We start from the raw sequence: 16,633 nt of genomic DNA, 5'->3' as shown, positions 1-16,633 counted from the left end.
GTAATCATTACTAATTGTTATATCTAAATCATCAAGAAATACACTACAGGATAGACGGTTGAGGAAGTTACTCCATTATAAACTTATTCAGATCTTACGAACTTTTTAAATTTTGAACTTCAAGTTCAAATTTCTCAGTTTTAGCTCAGAATGATTTTAGCTAGGAAATATCAGTAAAGGTGTTGAGTTCATTCGTTTAGCTTTCTAAGCATGAAATAAATTTATGGGTGTAGCTTTAATATAATGCAATATTTCTATAGTTGGTTATGTCAAAATGAAGTTTTTTGGGAGGAGTTTTTTTCAACATAAATCTGTAGTCTTCACTGGAGGGATTATTGCGAACAAACCTGATGTAAGTGGGAGCGATAAAGAATGTGCTGTCGTGTGAAGTTCTTAGTCTCCTGTGTTTGCACAGAGGGTATAAGTTTCCAAAGCTACCTGGGATTTTGAACGCCTAAGTTGAGAAACATTGAGGATATGCATTGGCTAAAAAGCAAGTTTCACCAGCACATCCTCAAAATACAGTGCTTTTACGGATTCTCACTGAAGGCAGGCAAAATAATAAAAACAAAAGAAGAGAGAATGGATGTTTCCATCATTCCAGGAGGAGGATCCTCATAATTATGATAAGGAGAAGTTGGTAGTGATGTCACTTATACAGGCAGAAAAATGCTATTTGCAAAACAGATTTCCTAGAGTCTGTGGAGAGGTTTGATGCGCCTTTTCCTCTTTTAATAATCTACTGACAAGATCACTAAGAGAACACCCTTAACATTTTGCTGGCGTAAGGGGTTTCTGTGCATTATCAATATGTATGTAATCTACTATATTGAAGTTTTGCTCATAGTTTTACATTGTCATTTATGCATATGTAAGGCATAAGAACAGCCTGATCAGTATTAATTGATCCTAACAGAATTCTTTTCTATTCCGGTAGAGAGGTGTAAGTGATTATTCACTGAAAGTATTGTGGGATGTTTCTTTGTTCTTTCCATTACAGTGGAGGATAACCTGTTAGGTTGGTTCTGTGTAGAAGATGATGGGAATCAAATCAAAAAGGAGAAACATCCTCTCCTTGTTAGACACATGCCAGTGATGATGGCCAAGCAACAGGAGTTTAAGGTGAACAGAATTTTTGTATGAGATTACAGTTGTTTTTCTTGTGTGATATAACTTCTAAAAAATACCATATTGTAAATACATCTATTAGTTCACATCTATTAATTGTCTTGAGTTACTACCTTGGTGTAACATTAGTAGCAATGGAAGGTCCAAGAGGGTCACAGGAATGCAAAATACTGCAATCTTTGAGGCACTAAGGAACATAGTCTTTACTTCTGTATAGTACGACATTCACTCTCAGATGTGAGCTCATCACTCAATGAAAACAGAACTGCTGTGAATTTTGAATTGGTCTTGAGGTTTCCAAGGGTTTGTTTGAGGCTCCAAAGTAACCTGCAGCTTACAGAGCGCAGGAATCTGATGTCCATGATAGCTGTCCTGTACTGCTGTAACTATGTTGAATACTCAAATTTCTGGTTTTCCTTAGTGCACGAAGAGTGATAGTTTTAAACTAATTTTTAAAAGTCAGTTTTATGGGGTCTTATATAAAATGTAGTTCTGTTCTGAATAGGGATACAGATATTGTCTTAATGGTTCATTTCCTAAAGTAATGTGTCAGTTTGAAGTCATATTGACTACTGGCTTTAATGAAAATAAGTATGGCATGTCCCAACCAGCAGACGGAAGAGAAGGGTGCTGTATACAGTTTTTTTTCCTGAGCGTCAACAGGATTTCTTATTGACCGTCAGTCAGTTAGGCTTGTGCAAAAACACTGGTGGAAATTAAATTGTATATGTATGGCCAGAATCCCAATGTTAAATTAACATCATTGCATGGCTACTGCTTAGAGCAGTAAGTCTGTGGACCCTCGTTGCTAGGACAGCCTACATAGGAGGGAAGTTCAGCTGGCAGCTTCACTTCTGGTGTGAGTTTACAGGCCTGGATGTTGGGGGAAAATAATTGCTAGCTGGAAATGCATTTGACATGTGTAATGGTGTTAAATCAAGCCGTTCCTCGATACTGGTTTTCAGAGCGGAGCTGCCGTTTACAGCATCCAAAAGTCTACTGAAAGTCTCCGGTCTCCCATATAACCATAGTCATTCTTGTCTTATTAAACAGTCAGCTTTTTCTGTATTGAATACTTTTTAAAAAAGTCACCACTGGTGAAATAACCAAGCTAATTTAATTTTTTGCAGAAAATTAAAATATTTATGTTTCCTTAGAGCCAATGCATCTGTAAGTCCTATAAATCTATTGCCATGAGCCTTGAAGGCCCAGGCTCAATTCCTGCAATCAAGTTACAACAGGATCTACTTAATTTTGAAAGGACAGGAAAGTCTGTTGCCCATACAGTTGGGTGGTGGTCTTTGCCTTGGTCACCGCAGGAGAACACAGAATGTGGCAGTATTTGCCTGAGCTCTGGGTCAACTTTGCCAGTTTTGCAGCTCCTAAAGATAACATGGGGGTGAGCCCGGCTGTAACGCCTGATGCTCCTAAATCCTTGATATTACTGGAAAAGATCATCTAAGTATTATTGGTGGTTTTCTGCAGCCTCAGCTGCAGTTTGGGTGTCAGGCCCCAGCTTGGGGTGGGAAGAGACCCTCTGCTTGGCTGATCCTGCTTGTTATCCTTCTGTGTGATGCTTCAGGTGGTGTTAGGGAGCCTGTAGCAACTTCTTCCATCAGAGCCAGTTTACAACCCAGGCAAAGAGCTTCTATCAAGACTGAGAGCTAAACTACTGGGGTTTAACTATGGAAAAACATCATCGGTTTTGATTAAGATGCAAAGTAACACAGAGATGTAACAAGCAGCCCCAGAAATATCCAGTGCGGAGGCTGTCTTTTCTTTCACTAGTGATGTATTTAGCTGTCACAGCTACTGTAAATCACCACTACAAGTAGATATCTTCAGCATGTGTTAAATGTAACATGCTAAGACTGGCACAAATAGCTCTTTTTTATTTTTTCTCATCTGTCCGTTTCCATCTTTTATCCTTATAGAGAATTGCTTTGGTGAGTACAGAAAATTATTTTTTACTACTGCTAATCACTTGGTGATGCCCGTTGTCATCAGGGAGATTTGTGAAATTCTTTACACTTTTGAAAATTAAGTCAGCTGTGAATTTGGAACTCAACTTATGCTTGCTCATTTCCTTTTTTTCTTAATTATTCACTGCTGTGAGGTGGTGTTGCCAGGTTATGGTGAAGTTGTCTAAGTTGTTACTAACCTTATTGTCTCTAGTACTGCAATATAATCACAATGACATTGATGTCTGAGTGAAGAACGTTAGTCTGAATTATAGAGAATCTTGTCTAAAAATGTAGTATCACACCTCATCAGAAACCTTTTTATTCTCTACACAGTTATAGATTGCTTGTATATATTTTAAAGTGTTTACATAAGCTTTAGGGAGCTCTGCCATGGATATTAGGGGAATTAGGGAAAATAGAAATCCATGACTGTTCATAAAAATGCCTGTTTTCAGAGCCTTGGTGCTTGAATGATTTTCAGAGGCGGGATGGACTTAAATATAGATCTTGAGTCTGGTGTAGCTTTCAGGTTTTTCTTAAATGGCCTGCATGGTAAAATCATGAGTATGGTTATTAATTTACTGACAGTAACACGATGACATGAAGTTGGGAGAGGGTGGGAGTATTACGGATGATGGTATTAGCGTTCAAATTGAGTAAAGCACCTGGAGAAATAATTTGACGGGTGGGAAAACAAAAGGGGATGACAGTCTGTAGGAGAGACACATGGTGCGCTCAGGCAGAAATAAAGAGCTTCACAAGTACAGATTGAGGAAGTGGTTGAGTAGAAAGTCTCTCAAAGTATTTTTTTTAATAGACCAGCAAGCTAAGGATTGGTTAAGAATGTAATATTACTACAAAGAGCAAATAATCAACGGGACGTGTACAAACAGGCTACAGAAGAGGTAATCATGGTGTGGTGCTGCTAACAGCTCTGCTAGAATAGCGTGTTCAGGTGAGAAAGTTCTGCACTCAGATATATGGAGCTGATAAATTTGCTGGAGAGATGCCAGTTTGAAAAGTGATAATTAGTAATCAAGAGTTTTAAAAATGAGTAAAAAAAAAAATAAATTCTTCTAAAGATTTTTAAATTTAATGAAGTGATAATGTTAATTTAGCCTAATGAAGAGGAGACTCAGGCAGGGTCACAGCATATATTGACATTATACGTAAAAGGACGATACAGAAGGGAAGTACGTACCTGGTGGCTGGGAGAAGTAACAGGCTAACGATTACAGCAAGGATGAGGTTAGGTTGGGTACTTGGAAAAACTTAAAGGTCATGAAGCATTTGAGCAGATCAGGTAGAAAAATTGTAGTCTTTGGCTTTTAACGTCTGTAAGGGTAGATAAGGAACGTGTTGGGCACAACACGTGTGTAGCTGACCTTGCCCATGGGAAGCTGGACAGACTAAACTGACTTCTTGCCTTCTGTGAGTCTTTGATATCCTTAAATGTTATAGTTAATTGCAGACAAAATTAGACAGAAACATACATCTCTTTTTAATGTGGTAACTGCTCTCTTCTCCTTTGAAGATTGAATGTGCTGCTTATAATCCTGAACCATACCTCCCTGGTGAAACGGAGTCAGATTCCTGCGCCATGGAACATGGTTTTCTTTGGGTAAGTGTAATCTTTAAAAGCTAAAAAGGGGGTTGTCTCTTTTTTTTTTTTTGCATTGTTTTTTGTGACTCTCAGCAACATATGGATCTGAAATAAATTTTGAGGGTTTTTTTTCTTCGTATGTTTTAAGATGGATTTCTATAAAGGATAGCTAGTAATTTTGTCGATGTGATTTCGCTGTTCTCAGTAGCGTGTCACTTAATCTGTGTGTGATTTGTTAGTGTGACGCAAAACAGATTCCAAAGTGCTGAGCACATTTGGAAGTGAGTTATGTGCTAATTTATAATGAGGGCTGCTAAAACACATATGAGCTCACACTGTCCTATTGTCTGTTTCCATATTTAAAAATGTTTTAGCTGTAAATAATCTGTTTAAGTCTGTATATAGGAAAAAAAACCCAACCACCCTATTCTGGCATATCGTTATGACCTCAAATATGCAGCTATTCCATCAGAACAAGTGAGATAGCCAACACTTAAAAAAAAAAAGCTAATGATTTCACAAGCTTTTCTTGTTACTACAATACTGAAATTTTAAGGGAACCCTTGTGAACTAAAAGTAGAAGTTAGGAATGGCTTTTGTCAGTGCTCTTTTTCAAGGTGACCCATATAATTTGTTTTTGTCTTCACTGTTTGTAAGCAGTCATCACAAATATATGCCAATAAAATCTTTCTACTGCCACAGAAATGTCCTTTTTGTCTCTTTGCTATGTTTTTTCATTTCATATAAACATAAGGAGTTACTATATAAAAACACTTATTGCTGTTTGGGCAGACTTTTTTTTTCCAATTTTCCTAGCTCCCTAAAATGTACAAATTTGTGAACATATTGATGATATTTAGTTCTGGATCAGGGAAAAGTTTAGGAACCTGTATCAACAAGTTTACGAAAGGCACTATGTTAATAATCTCTTTTTCTGTTGGGACAGAGCATTTGTAGACCTGTTACTGTGCAAAGGAGAGGCCTCGGCTGTATTATCTGTTTTAAAGAATCTGAGATAACTTAGAACACTGGTTATTAAAATAACATATTACACAGGTACTTACCACAATTGTGTTACACTATGTATAAACATAGGAATCAGATGTCACAACAGGCTATAATATGCCTCCTTTCAAAAAAGAAAAAACTTTTTTGAGTATACAAGGGACTTTTGCATACGTGTTTTGAAATCTCTTGTATTTGTGCTGAATTATTTTCTTGTTTATGTCTTAATGCATGAAAACTCATATTCACATATAAGTTGAGGTGTGCTCTTCAAGTTAACATTCCAATCATTCCTTCTTGTTAATGCTGATCTTCCTGGAGACAGGTATCAGTCTTGGTCTTTTTTTCTTTTCTTTCCTTTTTCCAATTCAGATTGGCAGTTGTACTAATCAGATGGGCCAGATTGCAATAGTCTCATTTCAAAGCTCCGGCCCCAAGGTTATTGAGTGCTTCAATGTGGAATCACGGATTCTCTGCATGGTCTACATACCAGAGGAGGAGAAACTGAAAGAGCAAAATAAGGCGCTCGACTCCGAAAATGTTCCTGCAAAAACTTCTAATGTGCCTACTATTTGCCTTGGCATGGAAGAAGGAAGGTGATTCTCATTTTTAGTGTACTGTGTATGATTTGTTCATTGGGTTTACTATTCTGTAGCAAAATTGTGTGAGGTACTTCCAAGAAAATGTTTTCTTTTTAAAAAAGTATTCATGAATACCCAGTGACCTCACCTTATCCTTTCTACCTAAATCAAGGAAAAAAACCACTCCACATGATATTAAAATATACCATATAGTATTTGAAATTAAAATAATGCATATCTTTGATGAAAGAGGATTAATTCATCATACATCATGTCTGAAAAATATAAATATTACTTTTGTAATCTTACAACATAATCTCTAGGCATTGGAAAATTTTCAGAATGACGAAGTGTTAAATGAGGAACCCATTAACTTTCTACACTGTGATATTGTGCAGGATTTGTCATGCAAATAAATAATATTGCTGTTTACTATTGACATGAATTATTTTACTCTGAACTGATGACCTTACTGAGTCATCGCTTGATTTGTGTGGAAGAACAAAGCTACATTTTCTAAACTTATAAAAAAAGAAAGCAAACAGATCCTGTTATAGCTAGTGAGGGCATAAGTATGTAACCACATCTGATTTTTGAAGGGGTTTCTAACCAGTATAAATGAAGGAGGAAAAAAATCTCCAAGGAAAATGCTGTTTCCAGAAATTCGAACATTTAATTGTCCTGATTAGCTTTGCTTGTGAAGTGATATCAATTACAAATTTAGTTATTGAATGTTCCTAACATACCCATGGTAATAATCTGTAGGAATAGTGGGAATTTTAAGTGTAAATGATGTCTGGTATTGAGTTTTTCTTCTCCTTTCTCTAGTTCTCCAGGTAATACTTAATCCTTTTCTTTTCTTTTTTTTTTTTTTTTTGACTAATAGAAAGTTTTGGATAGACTCATAATAAGGACTTTGAGCAGAATTTTTTTTTATTACGTCTCTTTGTTGAATAAATGTTTCTCCAGACAAGATAATATGAAAAGTGTTGTCATATGTCGATGTTAAGTAATTGCAAATTGTCTACATAAACATTATGGAAAAATTCTTTCCATAATTGTCTATGAACGAGACGAGAAAATCTTTTTCCCCCCACTATTTTGTTCTAAACTTCTTTTGTACATATTCTAGTAAGAACTAAATAAAACATAATTTTACAGGTTTATTTTTTCTTGCTTCTTTTTATAGTATTTCTGTTTACAAAAGTTGCCAAGGCTCAAAGAAAATTCGACTTCAGCACTTCTTCACTCCTGAAAAATCAACTGTTATGAGCTTAACGTATATGTCTCAATACTTGTTTGCTGGCTTGGTAAATGGAAACATCTCAATCTACACAAAAGCAGAAGGTAACATAGTGATATGATTTGATAACATCCTGAGGAACTTGCATGTCAGTATATTTTGGCAGAAGTAGTTTTCCACTGTTATATTTTCCAAAAAGTCTCTGTAAAACTGCTGAACTAAGGTTACTACACTTTTCAGTACTTCTGAAAAAACTTTTCACACTTTGTTTTCTCTTTTTGAAGGATAGTAGATACTTTGATGCTGTTCCCACTTTTACCATACAATACATACGAAAATTGATTTGTGCCCCTTAGCTTAAACCCTAAGGTCTTCAGCGTTACAAGAGTCCAGAAGTTTGTGTGATAATGGGCAGTACGTTGTCTTTTACACAGCACAATGCTAATTGCGTGCAACTACCCAGTATTGAAGTTTACAAAAGACAAAAATTCCCTATTGGTAGAGATTCCTGTGTATCTCATTTGAAATGACAGCTCCATTTTTACCGTTCAGATACGCAAAGTCTTTCCTATGTGTGCGACTCATGTATTTCACAGTAGGACTGCTTTTTCCGTTAGCATCACAGTTGGTTGTTTTGTATCTAGCTAAGTAATAGGCTAAACTAATTTGAGTAAAGGAGAAACCCAGGTAATACTTCCGAACGAGAACAATCTTCTTCAGAGCTGGTTTGGGTGCTTCTCTGTGTACTTCAGGATGTCTTACTAACTTTCCTGCATATGTATATAGTAAAAGTTGTTCAAAATCAGTGAAGCTTTACTCAAAATTTGAAACCTGGGTTTTTAAGTGAGGTATTAGTTTGACACCTAACTTTGCAATGTGCAGAGAGCGCAGACATCTGGTGTACTGTTATTAGTGTGAGCTGCATAATGATGGTTGTCATACTTCTCTAGTGAGGTGGGCCCTGTAAATTGTGCAGTTGCATTTGTGTGGCACTATATCTCGGCTGCTAAATCCTGCTAGCCTCTAACTGAGGAGCCAAGCTCAGTATCTTGAATCTTGGAACAAATTAGATATGCACTGTTAGATCATATGAAGACTTAGTTTGGGAAAGGTACAGGATGCGATGTTTTTTTTTCCTCCAAACAACAAAGAATCTGAAAAAAAAAAAAAAAGCAGTGGGAAAGAGATTTCCTTTCACCAGCTGCCATCTTCAATCCAGTGGGTTTCCTGTTGAGCCCTTGTCTGATCTGAAGCCAGACGTTAGACTTCAGTTCCCTTTAAATTTTTTTTTTTTTACCACTGAATAGCAAATTTTTCTTTGTTTTGGAGGACCAGGAGTGAGGCCTTGATCCTAGACTCATAACATCATTTTTGACATTTTAGTTTCCACATATACCTGGATGTGGTAGTAAAGTGAATCTGTCATCTCCTCTGAAAGGGACTGGTGTATTTAAGCTGTTTAAGACTGCAATTGCTGTCACTCAACTTCTTCCAAAAAAGACCACTTCAAAAACACGGGTGGCATCCTTGGCAGTATAGCTAAGAAAGGATGCATGGGTTGCATGTCTGCAGAGGATATTAAGGACAGGGCAGAGCTGTTAACCAGACTGAATTATGTTAACAGCTGGAGGTTATGTCATATTGACCAGGATCATAGCATCCCGTTTTATCTTCTTCAGAAGACACCAGTTCTGTGCAACTAGATATTCATAGAGCCTGCCGCAGTCTATTTCAGGATTGCTGAAGCTCTGAGATGGGAAATGCGCATCCATTTTTATTTTCTGACTCATCTTATAGTCTTTTCCCTTCAGTTTGGTCTGTGCGTGCTATTTCAGTCCTCTATGCCTCATGAAAGTTGTGCAAATCAGCTGCTCCCATGTTAGTGTTCATATTCCTTAGAGCTGGCCGCTGTGGTCATGTGAGGCGGTCAGCCCTGGAGGACTGTTTTTATGGGCACTGACCTATTTTACCAAACAAACAAAGCAAATCCCAGTGGTAAAACGGGAGGGAGGGGGAATGCAGCCTCCCGAGAGCTTTGTGCAATTCGTCAGGATCACAGTCTGTTCTACAGAGAAGGTTACTTTCTAACTGTGCACTTCAACTTGGGTTTTGGTCTATGGGCCTAAAGGAGATTAAGGAAAAAATTAAAAGTGAAATATGGTCACTGCATTACAAGGCATCTTGATTTGAAGCCTGAGAAGGACAAATGCTATGGGATGCACAGGTAAAATGGTTGTGCAGCCTGTTGTGGGACTCCATGAATGAAAAGGGGTAATTTTTCTTCTGGGATGAAAATCCACCTCGCAGTCTCTATTAGAGTTGGGATCCTTGTTTCTTCCTCTATGCACAGAAAGCGTAGTGGATTGGTTCCGTCACTGAAACGATGCCTTTATGCATGTGGTCAAAGACCCACGACTTCTGTCATTTGATGTTCAGTACCCAAATAACTCTAATTTTTCTTGTTGTTATCAGATGGCTCAATGCATGTAAATAGTCTGCTTGATTAGAAACAGCAAGTACTCCCTTCTGATTTTCTTCACAAGAGAACTTTGTCAGATCGACAGCATCCAGAGTGCTCTCTGGCTGCAGAAAGCCTTGTCTTGAAGTCATTTAAAATGGAAACTAGGAAGTATGTGTAGTAAACTGAGGAACACATGCCACATTAGTGGCAGAGTTGAAGGTGCACAGTGAGACTTCCTCCATGGAGGGTAGTCATGTTTTAGTGCAACACTTCTGTATCCGTGTATTTTCGCTTATGAGTTGAAAAGTACTTGAGCTTGAATGTATTTGAACAGAAATTAAAAGCAAAGTCCATGGGACGCTGATATCATAAGTCTACTCAGTTCTTAAATGTGAGCTAACATGGTGATCTGTGAAAATGTCACAGAAAGACTAGGATGTAGGTCAGCTAACACATTAATCCTAAAAATAGGAGCCCTAATAATTATCCTTGACAATCCTTAGTTTTATGTGGGTGAGAAGACTGATTTGGGGAACTGTGGAACAGCTAATGCATTAAATGCTGTTAGGTATAGGAATAGTAGTGATGCAGATTGTAAAGTTTTTGACACCGTGTGTGTTGGGAACTTGTTTACAGTGCTATTAACTTCTGCACGGTTATCAGTCTGAAATATTGTGTATTTGGTGTTTGGCTCAGGCCAAGTTATTAGGAATATTTCCAGGCAAAACACTTCTAGATGAGGTTAAGGAAAAAGTACGTTGTATTTTCTTTGTTTAAAAAACAACAAAACCCCTTTGTGATGATTGCAGAAGGCCCAGCAGATGTGTTTTCTGAGTGATGTAATAGCAAAAAAGGTCAGCGCGTGTTTGACTTTCATTCACAAAAGCATCTTAGGAAAGGGAAATCACAATCTTTATATAATATAGGTGTATTGTTCCTGATATACTGTAGTCAGTTCCAGCTACTTCCTTTCTTCTTGACACTGATGTACATTTCCTTTCCATGAAGTCTGGTAAAGAGTATGGAGAGAAACAGGAAACAGAAAATGAAAACTCAGAATGATTGTGGCAAAGACTAGACGAATTAATATGTTAGTAATTTCACAAAGAGTTTAGTTCACATGAGAGAACAGATGCACAAAAAAGACACGCTGCTTTGATTGCAAGGCCTGTCTTTTTGGGACATGATTGGCATGTGTAGCCTCTCACTTGTGTGCACAGCAGCACAGCCAGCCCTTGCACGCTCACCCCCAGAATTAAACTCACAGCGCTTGGTGTGCTCGGTGGTCCTTCCCTTCTGCTCAGCACTGGTGAGGCCCCACCTGGAGCGCTGGGTCCAGTTCCTGGGCTCTTCAGTATGAGAGAGACATGGACATGCTAGAGAGAGTCCAGCACAGGGCCATGGGGATGATGAAGGCACTGGAGCATCTCTCCTGTGAGGAAAGGCTGAGAGAGCTGGGGTTGTGCAGCCTAGGGAAGAGAAGGCTCATCAATGTCTACAAATACCTGAAGGGAGGGCGGAAGGAGGATGGAGCCAGGCTCTTTTCAGTGGTGTCCAGCAACAGGAACAAAAGCCATGGGCACAAACCGAAACACAGGAGGTGCTGTCTGAACATCAGGAAACACTTTTCTACTGTGAGGATGGCTGAGCGTTGGCACAGGTTGATCAGAGAGGTTGTGGAGTCTCCATCCTTGGAGGTATTCAAAAGCCATCTGGACACAGTCCTGGGCAGCCAGCACTAGGTGACTCTGCCTGAGCAGGGGGATTGGACCCGATGACCTCCAGAGGTCCCTTCCAACTTCGACCATTTTGGTAACAAATTGAAACAAGGCATTTCTTAATGTCATCCTACTTCCAGGTGCCACTGAGTTAGAGAAGTGCCACTTGTGATTCACAGTGCAGAGCTTGCACCTATGATTCATCCTCAGTGTAAGAAACTGATCATGTTTTTGGTTTGGTTTTTTTGTTTGTTTGTATGTGTTTGTTTTTTTTTTAAACAGGGTAGGACAAATAGGACGTGCGGTTTCTCATATAGTATCCTAATAGCTAGGACACTAGGCTCTCAGCTGAAAAGATCTCTATTTTATCAAATCATTATTTACTACATAAACTTTTGCTCTGTTGCCTCTCACGTAGGCTTTAGCTCTTTTTTTTCAAGAGTGGCTCATCTTCAACATGAAGAAGGGATTGGGAATGCTGCGGTTGCCATTCCGAGTGGCCCTCACCTGGGTGGCTAAAGGTCTCTTCTGGAAGCCTAAAGATATTGATGTGAACCTTCCTTTGCCATAGAGAGAACTGAGACCACACACCCATAAGAGGAAGCCTTTTGCATGTTTTAGTGAAAGTAGTATATTTTTGCAGAGCCTGTTCCTGTAGGTGTACACTGCTAGGTTCTGACTCTGAGGTTTATGAAAGGAAGAAAAGTTCAACTTTGAGGATTGCAATTGAATGTGAAACAAGAACAGATGCGGTGTTCTGGCCATGCACAGAACAGAAGTTTACATTCTTCAGAGAGACTTCACTGGTAAAATCATAGGCAGCTCCAAAGTTGGTCAAGAGTTTTGATAACTTACCTATCCAGAGAGGCCTCATGACACTAACCAGTGATCATTTTCAGAGAATTAATATCAAGGAAAGGAGCAAAACTGAAAGAAAGTATACGAGTAGGGGGAAAGGTCAGCTCCTTAGCAAGATACCTTGATCAATCTGGCAAGACAGTTGTGTACTTTGACAAATGCAGGAAAGGAGGAATATGTAGAATGTAAAGCACTGATGTTCAGCTTCAGAGCTTGGGTGGATCCACGCAGTGCTCCGGTGTGTTTGAAGAGTGTGGTTCTGGCATGTGATCGCCACTTGAAGTAGATGTGGTGAGAGGTATTGCTATGAAAAGTAGGGAACGGTATTAAGCTGTTACGGAGACGACTAGCGCAGTGATACTGAAAAAGAAATAAATACTGTTGTCTTGACTATGTTATCACTGTTAGCAGTATCACCTAATACTCGTTACTAGAAATATGTTGATATTGCTATCAGTCTTATTTACATATCTCATGCTGGGACTTCCAGCACCACCCCTCTCTATAACTTTAGGTAGAGCTCTCTCAGCTACTTAGCATGAAGAATTTGTTGCGTATGGAGGAAGAAATGACTATATGCATGGGTAGCACAGGACGTCCCTATTTACACCTTGTTTAGAAGAGCAGACCTGAGTGTCTCAGCTTGTTTCCAAGAGAGAAATGTGCTAAACTTTTTTTTACTTCTGTAGCTACCATCTTACTCCTCAACAGTGCTGGTTTATACCATGTGATGGAAAAAATGTTTGTGCTCCACTGCACAAATTAACCAACAACCGCTGTTCCCAGGGCCACGTTGGCAGCCCTGCTGAAATCATCAATAGTGCTGCTAAGCAAAAGAGGAAGCTACCAACAAAAAAGCATGTTCAGTTCAGCTCGACTGAAAGCCTAAAGGAAGGGAAAACCACTACAAACTTTCAAAAAGACTTTCTGAGGAGATAAATTTTATTTTATTAGGTTATCTCAGATGAAGACTTGAGAACACCAACAAATTATAATTATAAAAAATACTAAATATTAATAAAATATTTATACATTTCAGAAGAAACTTATTTTTATAAAATTTTGTAAAATAGTATTACTTTTCTTCGTTGGGTTTTATGGAAACAAACCACAGAAAGATAAAATAGCCAACATTCTGTCCTATAAAAAGAACATTGTTTTAAAATTTTTCCTATCTGATTAAATTTGAGTAAACGGAAGCATAACCGATTTCCAAAAATTCATAAAAATCACAAGATTAATAAGAAAATGCACTAATGGAAATAATGTCCGTATACATTAAGGTGTTATGAGCTTATTTTAAGAGCATAACATGCCTTACGCTGCTCTTGCACTGGCTTTGCCCTATTGTATTCATTGAGTTTTTGTTGGCAGAAGTTTTATCTCAGCTACTATGTCTTGCTGCTTTTCTTTTTTCTTAAGAATATATCAATTTATTAAATCAGCAACTAGCCAAGGATTTATAACATCAAATGAAGCCGTTCCATATCTTTTGCAAGTGCTGCGCTTAATTTTAAATACCTGGCTATGTGCCAGTTGTCGGACCTACTTGCGTAAGTATGTCTTGAATCTGCAGGTGTTTACACAAGTAGAACAGAGATAATACTTCTTTTCACTTAGATTTTAGAAACAGTGAACTTTGGATCAGACGGATAATATGAAGTAGCCAACGTCAAACCTGAAGTCTGTGCAGGCAGGTATTGAATAGGGGCTGCTGAGATCAGGAAAAAGAGGCAGAGAGTATTCTGTTTTCTTAAAAGTGTGATTTTTGTAGTCTTGAAACAGCTTGTGAACTAGGCGCAGACTTGCTAAGTAATTTTGACGATGGGTGATAAAATTCTTGTTCAGCAAAATGAAGTCGTGATCTTGCTTTTAGCCAGCAGCCTGTGGTTAAAGCATTCGCAGAAGTATGTTGGATTATCAGGCTTAATCCCTTGCCTTGCTTGAGAGGATTTGTACCCGTGCTTCCAACTCTCAAGAGATTCCCCTGGCTGCCACAAAATAAGAGGAGAGAGATGCACAGTGCTTAATTTCTCCTCCTGGTGCCATTCCACTTTGTATAATTAATTAAGCATTCACTGAGGCAGAGACCCAGAACACAGCTGACCTGTTGTTTAAATACTGCCCTAATTACCAGACTAGAGAGTCTCCCCCCACCCTTTTTTCCCCTTCATCTGTCTCGGATGCTGTCTGATCAGGAAGACAGCAATGTTTGCAGGAGGAAATAAAAAAGTACTAGAGAATAGCCTTATCACATGACTAGGGCATCTGGGTAGAGCTTTGGATTTTTCCTGGGCCGATACATCAAGCGGGGTTGCAGTTTCTTTGCATGAAGTCATGGAAACATGAAGGACATCGGGTCTCTATCTCACCTTTTTCACATGTCCAATCCCACTAAACTGCTAAAGCTGACTGGATTGTTAAGTGCTGCGCTCACAGCACCAACAGAAAGTGGTTTTGTGAGAACTGAGTTTTGAAATGCACATTTGTTGAATCAAATATTCGTAACACTGGTAATATTCATAACACTGATAACACTGAACTCACCTTCTTACCTTGCAGTAAGTTGTTTTATAATTTTTATTTTGCAATTGACATCCACCTGACACCAGTACTGATTTTTCTTTTTACTCAAAAGCTATTACAAATGCTAGATAATAACTTTAAGTAAGACTTGATCAAAATTAATAACACGGCTTAATGCTTAGTCATCTGAGGAGTTACATGGAAATTGAGAGCATAAAGATCTAGATTAAAAAAAAAAAACAAACCACAACCAAACCCTTAGGTGCTTGAAATGAACCATTCTATGATTCTATGAAATTTAAGCAAAATTTAAATCCAAGTCCACAGTTGAGATCCTGAAAATCCTCATTCACCTGTCACTTAAGCATCAGCTATGCTTTATATATAGATCAATGTATAGCTTGAATGTATTTACGAGAAAGAGCTGTTGAGTTCAGTGGATGGTTTTCTCTTTACATTAATGTGCTGTTCTGCATGAACGTATAACTACAGGAGAAAAGATAGCTTCTCGCTCAGCATATCTGCTCTTTGCCCAAATTCACAGTCTTCATCCTTCAGAAGAATATACTAGAATTATGCCGGTTTTATCTCTAAAAAGGAAACAGGAGGGTGCTACGTACTGGACGCCGTTACCACTTCTGCAGTCAGCATAACTTATGCAGTGGAAGTCAGGATACGCACAGGCGCAGATCTGCTTTCTGAACTGCCTGCAGTGGGTAAAGCATTCGTAGGGTATGGGCAGCCTCCACTTAAGAACTTAATTTGAGGATATGTAGTTGCTAGCAAATAAAAACTTTTCCAGAAGTTTCTTTATTAGTAATGGTACATATGAGTCATGAAGAACACAGAGTGACTCTGACATCGCGGGGAGAGTTTGCAGGCTAATAACTAGAAACACTCTTCTCACTTGCAAACTGAAATAATGAAAATTGTTTTGGCGGCCTGAAACTAAATGTCAGTTTTACAAAGATGCTTTCAGAAGAGAGCTGCATCCCGAGAATGACTCAGCGAAGGTTGTATCGTGCAGATGGCAGAAGCGATGAGAAGTACTCCGGAGCTGAGGCTTCTCGTTGTTGCTGCTGTTATTGTGAAGCAGGAATTTTGTACTACTTTACCTAAGCAGATAATAAAAGATGCCCTTGTTATTGGGGAAAAAGAAAAAAAGTTATGCTTAAGTGCTTGGCTAAAGATGCATTTACCTTGGTCTCATCAATCAAAATGTAGGCGGTTACTGAGTTGAAAACGGTGTCAGTAAAGTAGACAACTTCTCTGCAGCTTATGCAGGCAGAATGCTTTAGAGTGAGGAAAGAGGGCTTTTTGGACATATTTTATCTCAATGTAAAGCCGGATGCTTTAACAGATTCTGATATTATTACTTAAGCATAACGGATAGAAATGCGATCTTTGAGACTTTGTTCAATCAGTGCTTAGAATAGAAATAAAATAATATAAAAGTATTAAAATGATTATTGACATATATAGTGTCTCAAACTGTATGTATAAAAGAGACAGCTACAACTATTTCAAGAAGGCCATGTTGCTAGCT

General features: G+C 38.3%; 1 protein-coding gene across 3 annotated transcripts in view; it reads left to right on the top strand.

Annotated features, from left to right (window-relative positions):
- Positions 1–16,633, top strand: part of ARHGEF10 (Rho guanine nucleotide exchange factor 10) — a 109,234-nt gene that overhangs the window by 72,493 nt on the left and 20,108 nt on the right. For all 3 annotated transcript variants that reach the window (XM_063330353.1, XM_063330351.1, XM_063330354.1), the window contains 4 exons: positions 1,001–1,122; positions 4,627–4,713; positions 6,073–6,296; positions 7,471–7,628. In XM_063330353.1, the coding sequence (XP_063186423.1) occupies positions 1,001–1,122; positions 4,627–4,713; positions 6,073–6,296; positions 7,471–7,628 (591 nt within the window). The remainder of the gene's footprint in view (positions 1–1,000; positions 1,123–4,626; positions 4,714–6,072; positions 6,297–7,470; positions 7,629–16,633) is intronic.

Source organism: Chroicocephalus ridibundus, chromosome 3, assembly GCF_963924245.1.
Source record: "Chroicocephalus ridibundus chromosome 3, bChrRid1.1, whole genome shotgun sequence".
NCBI classification, from domain to species: domain Eukaryota; kingdom Metazoa; phylum Chordata; class Aves; order Charadriiformes; family Laridae; genus Chroicocephalus; species Chroicocephalus ridibundus.
Note: the sequence above shows the minus strand (reverse complement) of the source record. Positions and strands in the feature narration are given on the sequence as shown.